This window comes from Anguilla rostrata, chromosome 9 (genome assembly GCF_018555375.3).
Source record: "Anguilla rostrata isolate EN2019 chromosome 9, ASM1855537v3, whole genome shotgun sequence".
Classification (NCBI taxonomy): domain Eukaryota; kingdom Metazoa; phylum Chordata; class Actinopteri; order Anguilliformes; family Anguillidae; genus Anguilla; species Anguilla rostrata.
Genome location: NC_057941.1, coordinates 37,868,149 through 37,886,045, shown reverse-complemented (window position 1 = coordinate 37,886,045; position 17,897 = coordinate 37,868,149). Strand labels below are relative to the sequence as shown.

Here is a 17,897-nt window from a genome sequence, read left to right as displayed (position 1 = left end):
TCTATTTGGATGATTAACTTCACGTGCTGTTATCATACAGACGCAACAAAAACATTGACAGAAACCTTAGAATCGCGACTTTCCAATGCGCCCATTGGCAAATAATATGAATCGTTTTAAAAGTTTTAAATTTGATCAATTAGACCATGTATGCTTCGTTAAACTTTACTCATTACTATGTGAATTTCGCTCAGCAGGAAGTCCGCCCAAATTGCATTCACATGTTAACAACATTATAATTACTCTCCATAGAAGGAGACTAAAGAAGGGGCGATGCGAGATCCATGTGAGAAATGCCAAGTCTGCGAAAGCGGGATAGAATGTCAAAGTGTCACCTAATTCACATCTTTTGAGGTGAACATTTCGCTTAATTTTGGAAAATGGTCCGTCCGGAAGCCGACACTGATGAAGAGCGGTGTCATTTCGAACAGCGAACTGATCCAGCTGAGGATCAACTTCATGCGTAAGTATATTTCTTATGATCATATTGGTAAATATGTGTACTGTATTGCAACGTATCTGTGTGTTTGTAGGAATATCCAGCAATGTGCGCGTTTGTAAATTCCCACACTACGAACGATTCGAACTATTGCATCTCAAAATTATAGGCTAGGCTCTCTGCGTCTGGTTGTGTTAGAAGTATCAGGTAGACTGTATGTTTTTCGATCATATTCGTAATAAATAGCTCATGCCTGGCGTGTAGTGGCGTGGCTAGGATTCTAAAACTGATGTCCTTGCACAATCGATATTAGCATACTCTAAGTAAGTTTGGGAAATAGCAATAAAATAACTACTTAGCTAAACAGACCTAGCCTACTTCAGATTGAGGCATTGTTATTGATGAGTTGCGCGTAGTTGAGTTGGAATATCAGTGTTTATTTAGGTAAGCTAATGTTTTTTCGTTGATAGCTTGCATTATTTGTAAATGTGTGCTGTATTACATTCTCTGTGTGTTTGTAGGAATATTCACTAATATGCGCGCTTGTAAATTCCCGCACTACGAATGATTCTAACCATTGCTTCACAAAATTATAGGCTGCCTCTCTACGTCTGGTTGTGTTTGTTTGGTTCTTTGTTTGTATATGATGTCACATTTCATAAATTTTGTTTTCATTAGTTAGTGGTTTGTCCCTTTTTTGTAAAGCACATTTAATTTTCACCTGTTGAAGGAAATGTGCTATATAAATAAAGTTTGATTTGATTTCACATTTCCTAACAATTTTGTTTTTATTATATTTGCAGAGATGTTGATCAGGAAACACAGCCTAGTTCACCACTAGCTAAGAGGCCAGGCAGATGTTGCAAGAGTACACCAGTCTCATCTCATCTTCCATACAGTTTATTTCAATAAATGTTCTAAAATCAAAAGATATCTATGTTTCTGTCTTCTAAATGGCTCACTGAGTCTTTGTCTTAGTGGTGGGGAGGCATGCGGCCAGGTGTGAATAGCCTACTTAGCTGGCAGGTATTCCTACCCAATGCATATTCATTACAGAGAGGCCATTTGCCCTCCCATTCTCACCTGGTGTTGAAAAATAGTAGTCACAACACTAATTTTTAGCAATTTATTTAATTTCTCATGGATTTCTAATATTTGTCATCTTTTGAACCCAAGACATTGAAGAAAAGTCTTAGTCACAATTGTTTAGTGTTTTATTTCAACATCCTGTGCATGTCAAAACTACTGTTACAAGTTTTGTGATTTTAGAGCAGTTTACAATCCACACATGATTATGACCTACTTACTGCTGCCATATTGTTGTAGCTGAGTTTGTGCTGAAAACAAAGATATGAAACACTTTGGAATCACTGTATATAAAGTTGATGAAATTTACACAAATGTCAGAGCATCGCACAATCACCAGTGTGCCTCATTTTACCCTTAGACCCCAGAGGGTTAACTGCGGGGGGTCCAGCAGGGGGTCTGTGATGGCTTTCAGGTGGGCCAACACTAGCCTCTCAAAGGACTTCATGACTACAGAGGTTAGTGCAACGGGCCTGTAGTCATTTAGTCCTGTGATGCTCTGCTTTTTGGGACTGGAACTATTGTGGACTGCTTGAAGCAGGAGGGAACCACACATTGCTCCAGTGACTTAGTGAAAATCCTGGTGAAGGCAGGTGCTAGTGTTTCAGCACAGGCCTTCAAGCAGGCGGGTGAGACTGTCCGGCTGTGCTGCCTTCCTGGTTTTTTGTCTCTGGAAGAGTCTGCAGACATCCTCTTTGCAGATCTTCAGTGCAGGCAGGGTGTGAATTGGGGCGGGGGAGAGGTGTGACCATTGCCCTTTCAAAGCGACAACTGTACACGTTAAGGTCCTCAGCCAGCTGCCGATTCTCCATGGCGGAGGGGGATGACTTCCTGTAGTTGGTGATGTCCTGCAGGCCTTTCCACACTGACGCAGGGTCGTTGGCCGAAACCCTGTTTTTCAGCTTTTCAGAGTAGCTCCTCTTGGCTGCCCTGATCTCCTTTGTCAATGTGTTCCTTGCCTGGTTATACAGGGCTCTGTCCCCCTTTCTGTATGCCTCCTCCTTGGCTGTCTGAGTTTGGTGGTGAACCAGGGTTTGTCATTATTGTATCTGGTATGAGTCTTTGTGGGAATGCACATGTCCTCACAGAAACTGGCATAGGATGTTACAGTGTCAGCCAGCTCATCCAGATCAGTGGTTGCCTGTTCAAATACACTCCAGTCAGTGCAATCAAAGCCAGCTTGTAGTGTGTCCTTGGCCTTACTGGTCCATCTTTTCACTGTATTCACTACAGGCTTGACAGATTTTAGTTTCTGCCTATAGGCGGGGATAAGATGGACTAAACAGTAATTAGAGAGACCCAGGGCTGCACGCAGGAGAGCGCTATATGCACCCTTTAGTGTGGTATAACAATGATCTAGAATGTTATTGTCTCTGGTGGGGCACTTGATGAATTGTCTGTATTTAGGCAGTTCACGGCTGATGTTTGCTCTATTAAAGTCCCCCAAAACTATAAGAACAGAGTCTGGGTGTTTTTTTTTTCTCTACGCTGATTATCTGGTCAGCCGGGCACTGTTTCGCCTCCCCCACAAACGCTTGGGGTGGAATGTAAACACCAACCAGGATTGTGGAGGAAAACTCCCGGTGTTGAAAGGAATGGTTTACAGTTTATGAATAAAGTTTCCAGTTCTGGACAACAGGATTTAATTAGCTCTGTAACAGTGATACACCAACCAAACGGATTTCCCGGACAGTTCTGTGACGCGGTCCGCTCTATGGAGATGGAACCCAGGGAGCCGTAGTGCACAGTCCGGTGTAGTTTCACTGAGCCAGGTTTCCGTGAAGCACTGTGCCGCAGAGCAAGAGAAATCCTTGTTGGTTATGTTGAGTAGCAGCAACTCGTCGATCTTATTGCCCAGGGAGCAGACATTCGCCAGGTGAATACTAAGTAGAGGGATCCTAAAACCCTGCTGTCGCAGCCGGACCAGCACTCCTGCACACTTTCTCCATCTGCATTTATATATCTCTCGTAGAGAGCTGCTGCTCCACTCAGTAAGATGTTCAAACATCCGTTGAGTATGAAAAGTCAGATGGTGTGGTACATCGGATGTTCAGCAATTCTTCGGTAGTAAAAGTGGGTGGTGGGTTCGCTTAACACGGAACAAACGAACAAAAACAAAGCATGAGGGAGCACTGTACTGAGGCAGCTGATCCTGGCGCCATCTTGATAGATCATGACAGTTTATCATAAGTGCTTTTGAAAAGATAAGCTGGAATAGGGTTAAGGGAGCAGGTAGAGGGCTTCATACTGGAGACAGTTTTGCATTGTTCTTCCTTGGTGATTATGTCAAAGCTAGTCATTATACTTGGTGGAGGAGGGGTGGTTTGAAGGGGGGGGGGTCTAGTGTTTCCTTGGATGGTTTGAATGTTGAGCCTAATATTATACATTTTTTCTTTAAAGAAAGAGGCAAATTCTTCGCATTTAGTGGAGGAGGCCTGGTCTACCAAGTCTAAGGTTGAATGTGGATTTAAAATGCTATTTATGGTTGAGAATAGTATTCTGGGATTGTTTGAGTTGGCTGTGATAATGTTGGAGAAATGGGTTCGTCTCTCATCTCGCACTGCTTTATTGTATTTAGTAATAAGTTCTTTGTACATGTCATGGTGGACAGTCAATTTTTTTGAATGTGTCAGGATTATATTTCTATATTCTCATATTGGGCACCACTTATGTAGGCAAAGCGGTATAAAAATCAGTCTCATAAAATTACAGTTATCTAGACTATTCGACCATAAATGTGGAACTTCAATTAATAATCAAAATTACAAATATTAAGGATCAAATAATTAAATCAAATATTTAAGAGATAACCGGAAGGATGTAGTTCTTGGATAGGCTATTTTGACTCATTCTCACATTCCAGCAACATCAAAACAGACACGGGTTTAATACAATGATTTATTAAACAAACATACAAACAGAACATGCACAAATTAATCTAAATGGGGAATCTTCTAAATACGGGAAGGTAGGGGTGCGTGTGAGCGGTTGCGTGTGCGCACGTGTCCCTTTGTCTGTGGACGAAAGGGGGAAGGGTAAACGACGGGTGGTCACGTATGTGTGGGGTACAGTGTAACCGGCGTGGCTGAATAACTGAGCTCAGCTAGGAAGGAGTATTGCTTCCGGTAGTGCCGCAGAGTGAAGCGTAACTTCAGCTGTTAAGTAATACATGCAACCAAGCTAGTTATTCGCCTACTACCGACTATACAATGAGTGTGATGTCATTAGGGTTGTAAAGTTAGTCAGGGAGTAAGAGAGAGAAAAACCATGCATAGGATTGTTTCCTAAGACTACATCGCCAGCGCAAATTACTATAAACAACAAAATTGAAACACACAATGTCACATTAAACTCAATGCAGTCTAAGCTAAACTATTGCCTGGAAAGTTTGCTCAGTCTTACTGTCCATCCATTCATGCGGGTAGCGGCCTCCGGCGGTCGCTGTGGGGTCCTGGAGAGAACAGTCTTGGCGTTGTGAAATTGTGGAGGTTTCCAGATATGAGGCGCGCGGCGCAAACCGAATCCTTGTTCCGACCCCCGGTCGGTCGTCAGCAAGGCTCCTCCTGGAGCTCGTCGTGGTTAGTTGGCACAGTGTCGGGTGTACGCTGGTTTCCACGTGGGATGGATCAGGCTTTGGTCGCCGCAGGCGAGCTAAATCGGCAGAGCCTCGTTGCTGCGTACAGTGACTTTATCTTTCCGTTTAGATAAATCGGTGACTCCCGCGATCTTAGGCGTTCTGCAAGCCCTTTGAATTGGAGTTCTACAGTATGTGGGCACTCAAGGGACAGTGGGAGGGGAAGAGAGAGGGCGAAAAGAAAGGCGAAAAAGAGGAGGCGAAAAAGAGAGTGAGTGATTACTGTCCCTAACTTTTATACCTGGTGGGGGGAGGGGGGACCCATGGAGTGTGATAAGGATCTTGAATGCGGCGTGTACTGATGATGTCATCAGATGCGCGTCAGATGCGCTGCATGTTCTTAAAGAAGGTAATTTCCATTTGGAGGGCACAGACTGACCGAGTGTACCTATGAATGTTTTCTCCGTTTGTGCTCTGCTCTTCTACATTAACTTTTCAATTTACAGATAGCGCTGGTTCGCCAAGGCATGGGTCTCACCATCGGTCTATTCTTCTCTTTTATGAGCGCAGCAGTGTCAAGCGCACCAAGAAGTTGGCTATTAAAGTGAACTACTAGGTCGTGTAGGGAGCTGGTGGAGGGGAGAGACATGGTGGCTTGACTTATGATGTCGGAAGATTTGGCAAGTGCAGAGGCATCTATATAGCATTTCTTAATTAAATTATTTACTTTTTGCTTTGTAGTGGAAATAGGCACTTCAAACAGAACACAAAAATGATCGGAGATGGCCAGGTCAGTGATAGCAGTAACATCAATGCCAATACCCTTTGATAAAACTAAGTCAAGAGTGTGGCCATGTCTGTCCGTTGGTCTCTTAACATGTTGAATAAAATCAAAAGAGTCAATGAGATTTAAATACTCTAGTCTTTGCGTTGCTCTACATATAAGTTAAAATCTCCAATAAGAATTGAATCATCGAAATTAGTACAAATATGGGATAAAAATTCTGAGAATTCAGATAGATAGAAAGCCTTTATTGTCATTGTATAGAATACAACAAAATTAGGAGCGCTACTCCTGATCAGTGCAATTAAAAGACACAGAGAAACAAAAACAAAACGACACAAAACAATCTCAGCAAACAAACAACCACAGCCAACAACACAGGTTCTAAAATAGCATCACAGGTTCTAAAATATACACAAGTTCTAAAATACATACAGGTTCTAAAATAATAAGTAAAATAAGTAAATACAATGTAATCTAGCACTGGAATAATTGTACTTGTTACACTAGGATAAATGGAATTATTGCACCAATATGAAAGTAGTTATTGCACTAGAATAAATGTAATTTTGCACTAGTATGAATGTAATTATTACACTAGAATATATGTAATTATTGCACTAGTTCCAGTTGGTTTGCCCTAGAAAGACAGTCATCATATTGCACATGAGGGGTCATTCAGTGCTTGTTGGAGTTTAGTGTGCTTATGGCCAAGGGAAAGAAACTGTTCTTAAGTCTGGTGGTCCATGCTTTGATGGTCCTGTAGCACCTGCCAGAGGGCAACAGGTCAAACAGAATGTGTCCAGAATGAGAGGTCCTTTAGAATGTTTTTGGCTGTGCCTCGGCAGCGGGAGCTGGAGATGTCTTTCAGGGAGGGCAGAGGGCAGCCGATGATTTTCTGTGCAGTGTTGATGACCCTCTGAAGAGCTCTCCTGTCTGCTGCTGAGCAGCTGGCATACCGCACTGAGATACAGTACACCAGTACTCTCTCGATGGAGGAACGGTAGAAGGCCTGAGCCTTCCTGAGCACTCTCAGGAAGTGTAGTCGCTGCTGTGCCTTCTTAACAACCACAGTGGTGTTTGCAGACCAGGAGAGGTCCCTAGAGATGTGGGTTCCCAGAAATTTGATGGTGGGAACCCTTTCCACACAGTCCCCGTTGATGTAGAGTGGGGCAGGGTCTGCTCTGTGCTTCCTGGAGTCAATGATGAGTTCCTTTGTTTTTGTGGTGTTCAGTGTCAGGTTGTTTGCTGAACACCACACTGTCAATTTCTGGACCTCTTTTCTGTAGGCCGATTCGTCTCCTCCTGCGATAAGCCTGACTACAGTGGTGTCGTCCGCAAATTTTATGATGGCGTTGGTGGGGTGGGTTGGAGTGCAGTCATAGGTGTATAGAGCATAGAGTAATGGACTCAGCACACAGCCTTGTGGAGAGCCGGGACTGAGCGTGACGGTGGAGGAGAGGTGGGGGCCAAGTTTAACAATTTGTGGGCGGTTAGTGAGGAAGTCCTTTTTTCAGGTGCAGGTGGGAAGGGGGGGGTCTAAGTCAGACAGTTTGCCGACTAGTATGTCTGGGATGATTGTACTGAATGCTGAGCTAAAGTCCATGAAGAGCATCCTTACGTAGCTCCCCCGGTGTTCTAAGTGACTCAGCGCGGTGTGAAGAGCTATGGCGATGGCGTCTTCCATGGACCTATTTGCTCTGTAAGCTAACTGATGTGGGTCGAAGGTGGAAGGGAGGCTGAGTTTGATGTGCTGTGAGACCAGTCTCTCAAAACACTTTATGACTACTGATGTGAGTGCAATTGATCTGTAGTCGTTAAGATTGTCGATGGCTGGCTTTTTGGGGACAGGGATGATGATGGCTGACTTTAGGCAAGGTAGGATGATGGCTTATGTTAGGGAAAGATTAAAGATCTTAGTGAAGAGACCTGAGAGCTGGTCAGCAGATGCTTTAAGTACTTTCCCGGGTACTCCATCAGTACCAGCGGCCTTCCTCGGGTTTACCGGCCTGAGCACACGTCTCACTTTGTGTTCCTGTAGAGTGAGTATGTGGGTGCCGGAGGCTGGTGGAGGCAGCGTATCTATGTTTAGCCTTTTTACCTCATAGTTTGCAAAGAAACAGTTCAGTTCGTCAGCCAACGAGGCATCGGCATTGACAGTCACGGGGTTGCTGCCCTTGGAGGGGTTGCTGCCAGAAGTTTGCATTGTGTTTGGGAGATTGTCACAAGAAGTGCTGGAGTGTCATTTGGCCTTCGCAGTGATACAGCTACATATTCAAAGGCAGAGAAACGACCGAGGTCAACCTTGGAGCAAAGGAAATTATTTGAGAAAATAGTAGCAACACCACCCCCTCACTTATTTGGCCTTGGAGAGTGAGTGAAACTAAAATCAGGGGGGAAGCTTCGATAAGACTGGCAGAGTTAGCAGGGGACAACCAGGTCTCAGTTAAAAATATAAAATGTAGATTGCGATCAGTAATCATAACTTGGATAAAAAAAAGCTCTTGTTGGTGAGGGATCTTACATTAAAAAGAGCCATTTTAAGCTTAAAATCTTGTGAATGATCGGAAAAGGGAGTATGTTTATCTATAAAGGGTTGAGTACAGACAGGTGTAAATGTTCGCTTAATATTAACAAGGTTTTTCTGAACCATAATATTTTTTTGCGACTGCCTGTTGCGAATCCTGACAGGGATGATGAAAATGTCATTAGATGGTCCGAGCCTGGTAGAAAGCGTATCAGTGTACGAGGTGGAACCATTGTGGTAGGGACTAGGACCGGGGGAACATCAATCTCTGATGGACCGGCCAGCAGCACATAGGTGGGTAGTACTGTATGAAAAGTTTACAGACAGAATTTTAGCCCCCAGAATATTTGGATATAGACCATTATCTCTGAACAGTTGCCTGCATTCCCAGAAAAGGTTAAAATTATCAATATAAGAGACATTATGGAAGTCGCAGGCCGAGGAGAGCCAAGTGTGCAGGGATAGTAGCCTGCTGAAACGTCTGTAACCGGGCTGTAAGTGGGGATTGGACCAGACACGTAAATGCCACTCGCGGATTTTTTCAGAGTGTTGCATAAGTGCACAAAGTCGCACTTAAGTAGCTCGGACTGCTGATTGCAGATGTCATTGTTGCCAACATGGACAATTATTCTATCAACACTGGGCAAACTAGATAATACCTCAGGAACTTTGTCAGCAATGTCACGGACATTAGATCCAGGAAAACAGCACGTTGTTGCTGATCTTACTCTGACATGTTTAATTATTGAGTCACCTAAGATTAAGGTTGTGGGCTGACTGGCGGATTTGGATTGGGAGGATTCTGGAGCCCCGTTGGGCCTTCTGGAGTACCAGGTGAGATTTCGGCAGTGAGGGGGAAGCTGGACCCAGGCTTGAAATTCCAGCTGGCAGTATAGGCTGCTGCGCCGGACCAGGCGGAGGGAAGTCCTGCTCGTCCAGGATGGAAAATCTGTTGGTCAGCTGGAGGGCCTGAGGTGGATGGGGACGACAGGGGAGCTTCCCACTATGTTTACCCTTATGGGCAGCAGACTATGGCTCCTTCTGTCTAGGAGTGGAGCTAACCAGGGCCTTGGGATTAGCTCCCAGCTGGGTCCAGTGGTCTGCAGCCTGGGCAGCGGCAAAATCCAGACATGAGACGGTAGAGTCCAGTTCTCCGGTGGTTGTGGTGGTGATAGCGGGGCCAATGGCGATCAAAGAGTCAAGGATCTGTTCATCATCTTTGATCTGGTACAGAATGGATATTCTCTCTTCCAACTCAGAGATTTTCTGGGTGAGGCGGGGACAGCTGTCGCATTCGGATGGTGAGGTGAGTGGAGGCATGACTTAAAGGGTCCGGTGGTGGTCACTAAAGAAGGAGAAACCGCTATGGCCAGTAAAGGGAGTCGTGACAGGGGTAAATGCTACTGTCTTTGGTGTAGTAAGCAGGCAGCGACACAGGGCGAGACTTACCCGCGAGGGTTCCACATTAGGAGCCCACAGTGGAAAGTACACTTGAGAACAGAACCAGTACACACAGGAAGTCCTACTGGGAACGAGACTTACCGGCACAGGCCCAAAGACTGGGCCTGCTGCAATGGATCAGCCTCCAGTAAGCAGGTTATATAGCTGCGGTTTCCTCCCGGTTGGTGGAAGAGCAGTTGTTCCATTGCATTCTGTTTGAAGTCAAAATGTGCCAAAATCACCAAAAGTTATTGAAAATGTTGTCCTTCTTCAGCAAGCAGTCTCACAACCAACCCCGGTCTCCCCTGCAGTCGACACTGTTAATGCAATAGCTACCCGCCTTCCATGACTTTTACAAAATATTTTGGCTTAAGATTACTGTGTTCTATAAAAAATTTAATCAGTAAAGAAATACGGGCAGCTTGTGCCATTTTCTTTGCAAAAATCCCCCACCAGACAAAAGGCAGCAGGATTTGGCACTCAGCCAAGTATGAATGTGTCGCTCTCTCCCCTAGCACGCTATTGAGCGACTGAATTACCATATATAATCACCCAAAATTCATTCATTGCAGTCATGTGATGACATTAATAAAGATTCCAGGGTGGGGATGAATAAATGTGGGCATTGTAGTTGATAGGTTCAGAACTTCGTGGAGAGAAATTGAGACTTTGATTTAACTGAATAGAGACTTTGATTTAACTGAATAGACTACATGACAACTGCTGAAATGGACAGAAACAAATTCTGTATTTTGTATTTCTTTTAATTATTTTTCTCCTGTTTTGCACATTTTAGCACTTTTCTCAGTGTGCTGGTAATATGACTAGATACAATTTTCCCTTAGGCTTAGACTATATAACAAAACACAAAATTGAAAAAAATAGTTTAAATTTCTTTCTAGAAAATGGTTTTACAGTATAGGTGTCATAATATTTATGAGATTAGGTTGTGGTGGGTGCTGAAATCAATGTGGTAATGTTGGACAGTAAGGTGTTAAAACCCATAGAAACAAATTTTTAAATGTTCTGTTTTCTCCAAAATTGGCAAGAAAGCAGAAAGAAATTGATGAAGAGTGTGATATTATGTTATCTATTGCTTAAAGAGATATAGACAATCAGGTATGTAGTGTAGTGCTCTTTTATTAAGAAAAATGGATAGCTTGTTAAAATGCCGGGTTTGTAAACTCATAACAAGCTGAATGGAAAATTGGAAATTAATTTTTTATTTTATTTTATCAGAGAATAACATCCTCCCGTCCTCCACCATTCAGTTGTTAAATAGCAGACCAGAGGAGAGACAGAAACATTTGCACATATAGATATCAACACCTGACTGTTATGGGGGTGTGAAAAAAATGGCAAAGATGGCCAGTATTTCTTTAAATGGTAAATGACTGCATTTTATATAGCGCTTTTATCCAAAGCGCTTTACAATTGATGCCTCTCATTCACCCATTCACACACACACTCGCACACCAACGGTGAAAGGCTGCCATGCAAGGTACCGATCAACTCATTGGGATCAATTAGGGGTTAGGTGTTTTGTTCAGGGACATTTCGACACCCCTCTTTACTGAGTCTAACTCAGTAAACTGTCTTACATTTTAAGTACTTCTGTCAGACATAGCCTAAATTATTGAGTTTGTTTGAATAAAAATATCTAAAATTTCACCGAACTCCTAAGAAATGACTCAAAAAAAATTGTATTAGTTAACTTCGAGGTATTCACTATCACAAACAAGTAGCAACTAATTCGTTTTATGGCCACCTTCATTTCCCTTATGTTTCTCAAACAACTACAGTAGTTCCTTATCAGTGTCTGCTTCAGTATTGCTGGATTAACGTTATTGACCAGTCACCTCTGGTAAAAAAGTTCAGCGCTCCTTTCATTTAAGGTCAAATATCTGCAGCTGGTGCAAAGCACACTTGCATGAGCACACAACTGCTGTAACTATTGACTAAATCTTGACTGACTTGTCTCTTGAAGTAGTGTATGATATTGTGCCTCTGAACCTTTTTTAGTTTTTAAAAGGGACATCAAACTGGACTGCTGTTTTTAACCGACCTGCTGTTTTTTTCTGTCTGCAAGACTCACTTTTAACTGGTCATTTAACAAGTAAATAATTTAATAGCTTTAGGTCTAAATTTTTTGTTTTGTTTCAACAGTGCACTGACAGTTCCACAATGCTACTTTTTCACTTTTTAATTTAATTGTGTTAGTGTGTGCATGCATGTGAATGACGGTATTTCGCTGTGTGTCCTGCTGTGTGTCTTTGTATAGGCTGATGTGGGAGCGTGAGCTGGCTGAGTTGCAGAAAGAGGCAGACAGTCTGCGCAATGAGGCAGAGGAAACCAGTCAGTCTGCACTGAGTGATGAGGTCAGTCTGTGTACTGGGGTTGGCATTTTGGGGGAAAAAAAAAATCACACCATGATTTTTCCTGATGTTTTGGTGATACACAACACATATCACAATATTTCTTATTCATATGTAATATTGCTTATAAACAGAATTACCATCATGTGATTAAAAACTCAAATATATATATATAAATGTTTAAATTGAAGGAACCACATGCTCCACAGATAATGGGGCAAATGATTTCAGAAGGATGGCAATGCTAAAATGTATTAATTCTATTCATACACAGAATTTAATTTAAATTAATCCTGATACCTTGAAACCATGAATGTCGCTAAATCATGATTACCATTGTATCGTCAACTTGATACCAACTCATTTACGTTCACATTCTCCTCTTCAATTAATCTCTCTGTGGCAGCCTCGCTGCACTACCTTGTCAAATAATTTCTTGTAATTGGCCCGCAGCTGCAATCTCACATCAGCTTCTTTATAATCTTTATCGGCATTTCGGTTTTAAGTGTAAAAACAATCATAGCCTTTTAACGTTGTGGAATTGCACATTCAGATCACATAGTTCAGCCGTCGTATCTTTGATCAGGCATTCACCTCCCTCCCCCTCCTCCCAAAAAAGGAAAATGGTTCATCTGTCCATGAATGAAAACATTGGACTTTTAATGCCCTTATCTGCATAACCCCCGGGAAAACACATTCCCACCTGTGTCTGTTCAGGAAGAGTTCAGATGTTAATATCAGGTACATTTTAAGGCTGTAATCCATATCTGTTTGGATTTGAGTAAATTTGTGTACATTTATCTTTGTGGGTGTGGGTGTGTGTCTGTCTATGTCTGTGTCTGTGTCTGTGTCTGTGTGTGTATGTGTGCATGCAGATATCAGCCTTGGAGATGCAAAGGGAAGTGACCATCTCACAGGCGGAAGAATGGATTGCTGAGGCAGAGCAATATCTCCAAACCCTCCGGTACAGTCTGTCTGCCTGTCTGACTGCATCAATCTAACTTCCATGTCTGTTTGTCTTCGTGCGGTTTGTTCCTTCCTTGAGAAACCTTTACCTGTTAATGTTAGGAATCAGAGATTTAGATGCAGTAGGGGTTCCTCTGTATCGGTATCGTAAAGGGTTAACCATAATTTTGGCATTTTGGTTATTACGATTACAAATATTAATGGTAACATTAAAAAAAATCATTTTTTTTACAATTTTTATATTAGAGGATGGCTTCAATCAATAGATGAGCAATAATAAACTGACAACAGTGTAATATAAGTAAAATGTTCTTATACAAATAATGCATCAAAGGTACAATCAATACAATTCAAGTACAATACAATTAAAAAGACGCTTGTCCACTCAAGTCCTCCAGTATAATGCCTAGTCCCTATGTGTATAGAGGCATGAAAAAGTATTTGCCTTTTTTTCATGTATCGCATGTATGTTGCACTGAATGGTTTCAGATCTTTAGACAAAGTGTAATATTAGAAAAAGTGTAAACACACCTCAGTAAACACAAAATACATTTTAAATATGATTTCATTTATTTAATGAATTTATTTAAAAGTTATCAAACACCCATATCACCTGTCAGGGAAATTACACTATAGCTATACACGGAGCACCGTGAAAGGACAAATGTAAACACACAAAATCACATTAATCTCAGTACAGACTAAAGTAAACTGCTATTGCCTGGCATGTATAGTCTTACAGAGATCCTGCCATGCATTTTGTCTCCCTTGGTCGTGGCTGGGTCCGGGAGAGAACAGTCTTGGCATGGAGGATTCCAGGCGAGAGGCGTGCAAGCCGAGTCCCTTTTCCATAGCAGCAGAGGCCCGTGGGAGTTCCACAGTATGTGGGAACTCAAAGGTCAGTGGCACCATGTGTGAAAGGGCAGGAAGAGAGAGGTCAATCGATTGCTGTCGCTCACTTTTATACCTCCCGCACAGGGTGTAAAAGTGAGCGACGGCAATTGCTTGACCTCTCTTTTCCTGCCCTTTCACCAAAGGTGCCTTTGAACTTTGAGATTTATAATGCTGCGCGCACAGATGATGTCATCAGATGTGCGTCTTGTTCTTACAGAGAGTAATTATTTTCATTTGGACAACACTGACAGACTGAGAGTACCCACACGCCCATGTGAAAAAGTAATTGCCCCCTTCAACTTAAGAATTGGTTGCACCACCTTTAGCAGCAATAACTGTGTTGCATGCCACGACACACCCCCTTTGCTGGACAGAAGAATTGGACACGGAGATACGAGAATCTCTGAGTTTATTCGGTAATTGAGAGAGAGTGAGAACGCGGTTACTACAAAAATACATAAAATAGCTTCGTCTTTCACCCTCACGGGATCCAGGTAAAAATAATAAAGCAACACAACAAATTTAAACAACAAAGACAAAAATAACCAAATCTACAAAACTTTTCCGTCCTTTTAGTGCTGAACCGTCTCCTCTCTCTCAGGTTGTGTTTTCCCGGGAAGAAAGCACACTTTAAATACCTGGATTAATTATTGATGCATTCCAGGTGCGTGTGCCTACTTAACCAGTAGGCGTGGTCCTCCGATTGCCCTGAATCTCTCCCACAAACTGCAACCAAACACTTCCTATAATTTGATATCAGTCTTTTGCATTGCTGTGGAGGAATTTTAGCCCACTTCTTTGTAGAACTGCTTTAATTCAGGCAAATTGGTAGTCTTTAAGCATGAACTGCTTGTTTCAGGCCCTGCCATAGCACCTCTATTGGGTTGTAAGAAGAAAAAGGAAGGTCTCTTGAAATTGATGGAAATTATTTATTAATTATTTATTTATTACGTATTCTCAATTTAGTGGAGTTAGTCTGAACCTCTCAGGACTGACATTACTTTTTTCGTACACTGTTTGTGGGAAATAGAAATTTATATTCAAAATAATATGATTTTATCAGTGTCTGGCCTCCCTAAATCAACCGGGTTGCATCAATAGGGGGCCTGATGTTCCATTCCCCTAGCCAGGAAAATCTATTGTATTGCTTAATCAAGTCTCCTTGTTTTGAATTATACCAATCAGTGGTGATGTCATTTATAGTTATAACAGCAATTGTCCTTATGATAATATGACTGAAACTATCTTGGCAGCAGGCACGGTTGATGTGCTAGTATTTGAGACTTGAGTGGATAATCTTAAAGGGTTCAAATTAGGATTTTGACTAGGCCATTCCAAAAACTTAATTTAGTTTCTTTCCAGCCATTAAGATGTGGACTTGCTTTTGTATTTTGGACCACTGTCTTGCTGCATAACCCAATTATCCTTCAGTTTCAGCTTACAGATAAATGACCAACATTCTTTAGAATTTTCTAGTGCAGAGCAGAATTCATGGTTCCTTCATTAATGGCAAGTAATCCACTTCCTGAGGCAGCAAAGCATCCCCACACCATCGCACTACCAACACCATGTTTGACTGTCGGTATAATGGTCGTACTGTGAAATAATGGGATGCGTGTCACCCAAAAAGTTCCACTTTTGACTCATCTGTCCATAGAACGTTATCCCAAAAGGCTTGGGGATCATTCATGTGTTTTTTTTGCTAATGTGACATGAGTATTCATGTTTTTCTTGGTTATCAGCGGTTTCCTATACTCTCCCATGAATTCAATTTTTTTGCCCAGGCTCTTTCTTATTGTGGAGTCTTGAACACCTTAGCTGAGGCTAGAGAGGCCTGCACTTCTTCAGTTTTTGTTTTTTGTTTACTTTGGTTCCCTTTGTCTAATATTACATTTTGTCTAAAGATCTGAAACGATTCAGTGTGATAAATATGCAATAATAGAGGAAATCAGGAAGGGAGCAAATACTTTTTCACAGTAATGTATATGTCAGTAGCAAAGCAGAATTGTGAGAGTAATTGAATGTGAGAGTGAGTGAGCATGTGTGAAAGAAAGAGGGGTGTTTGTGCACATACTTGAGAGCGCATACATGACGGTGTGTGCTTGTGCATAAGCCTACGTACGTGCACTTGTGTATATGTGTACGTGTGACCACAGGTATGAGTGCACATGTTGGAGAACAAATGGTCATTAACCAAAATGGATAGAGGAAAGGAATGAGCCTTCTTGCCTACCCACGTTTGAGACTGTTGACCTAGTTAGGAGTCTGAGATCAGAATATCAGCTGGAGTTAGTAACAGGGCTCAAAAGCATGCAAACTATTATTTTGGACGAACAGAATTTATGTGCACGCTGACAAACGGTTTAAAATGAACCTAGCCTAATGCATTGTATTACGGAATATGAATGTCTTAATCACTTGTCAGAATATATACAAACTTCCTGAGGATTTGATATGTAGGTTTTATCCGTGTTTAGCCATCTTTACACAGAGCATAAATCCTGGTTAATTGGTGGGGCTGACCCATGTAAGAATTTCAAATAAAAATGATGGTGTTGAAGATAAAGATAACAAACCACGGAGTCAGGAGCTCCTTTTGATGTTTTACTAAAATGACCGATCCGTTGGTGCAAGTACACTCTTCAAAAATATTAGGTCATTACATTTTTAAAAATAGTTTTCATAGACAAAGAACTGTTGGTCCAGCTTATGAGATTTATTCAATCACCATGTGGAAAACTTAATTGTTGAAAACCAATCATTGGTTAAGGAGTCCAATCCAAGACTGACCATGGGGGCAAACTTGACTGAAATATAGGCACTTGATGCACTTGATTACTGCAGCTGGTGTCTATACCCTCTTTCTTACATTCCAGCAGATACATTGTATAGGTTGAAGCAGCGTACAATTAGACATATTGGCTATTAAATGTGAACATTGAGCACATAGTGAACTATTTGTATTCAGTTGACAATTACATTTTTTACAATCGCTTTATGTAAGTCAACTTTTCAGCCATGACCCATCACCCGGTATCAATGTCTGTGTAAAGATGTCAAGCCAAAATAAAGGCTAGTTAAAATAACCCAGCTGTGACTCATCTCACGACATAGGAAAAAATCCCTTCCAGGCCCGGTATTTCTTCTGTATAAAGTAAAGCCGGAGAAATGCTGGTGCATTTCCATGGTAACATTCCATCAGCTGTCAGCTGTCCACGTGAGTTACTTAGTGTCGATAGCAACAGAAACCGTTTAGTAAACATAAAATCTCTATTTTGAGGGGTAGATTAAATAGTAAGAAATAAAATGATGGCCACTGCAGAGGATAGAGGAAATAACTGGAAAGAAGTGAAGGGAATTTTTCAATATTTGTTAAAGGGAAATTATTAAACAAATTTATGGTAGAGTCTGTGATTCTAATGTTTACCAAATGAAAGACTGGAAAGACTGAAAGCTGGAGGAATAAGGTGAAAAAAACAGTATGTTACCTCAAAAATACAAATGGAACAACATACAGTTGCAAGAAAAATTTGTGTACCGTTTAGATTTGGCTGTCTTTCTGTATAATTACTCATTAAATATGTTTTGGTCTTCATCTAAGTCACAATAATAGACAAACACATTTTGCTTAAACTAATAACACAATCAATTGCACTTTTAATGTCTTTATTTAAAACATTGTCTAAACATTCACAGTTAATGTTGGATAAAGTATGTGAACCTGTGTATCTAGTAATCGGTAGGACCTCTACAGCAGTAACCTCCAACAAATGTTTCCTATAGCTGCCGATCAGACTATTCCTCCTTACAAA

General features: G+C 41.7%; 1 protein-coding gene across 4 annotated transcripts in view; it reads left to right on the top strand.

The window, feature by feature from the left end:
• rnf214 (ring finger protein 214) overlaps positions 1–17,897 on the top strand; it is a 62,938-nt gene that overhangs the window by 30,353 nt on the left and 14,688 nt on the right. For all 4 annotated transcript variants that reach the window (XM_064352042.1, XM_064352041.1, XM_064352040.1 and 1 more), the window contains 2 exons: positions 12,132–12,228; positions 13,101–13,189. In XM_064352042.1, the coding sequence (XP_064208112.1) occupies positions 12,132–12,228; positions 13,101–13,189 (186 nt within the window). The remainder of the gene's footprint in view (positions 1–12,131; positions 12,229–13,100; positions 13,190–17,897) is intronic.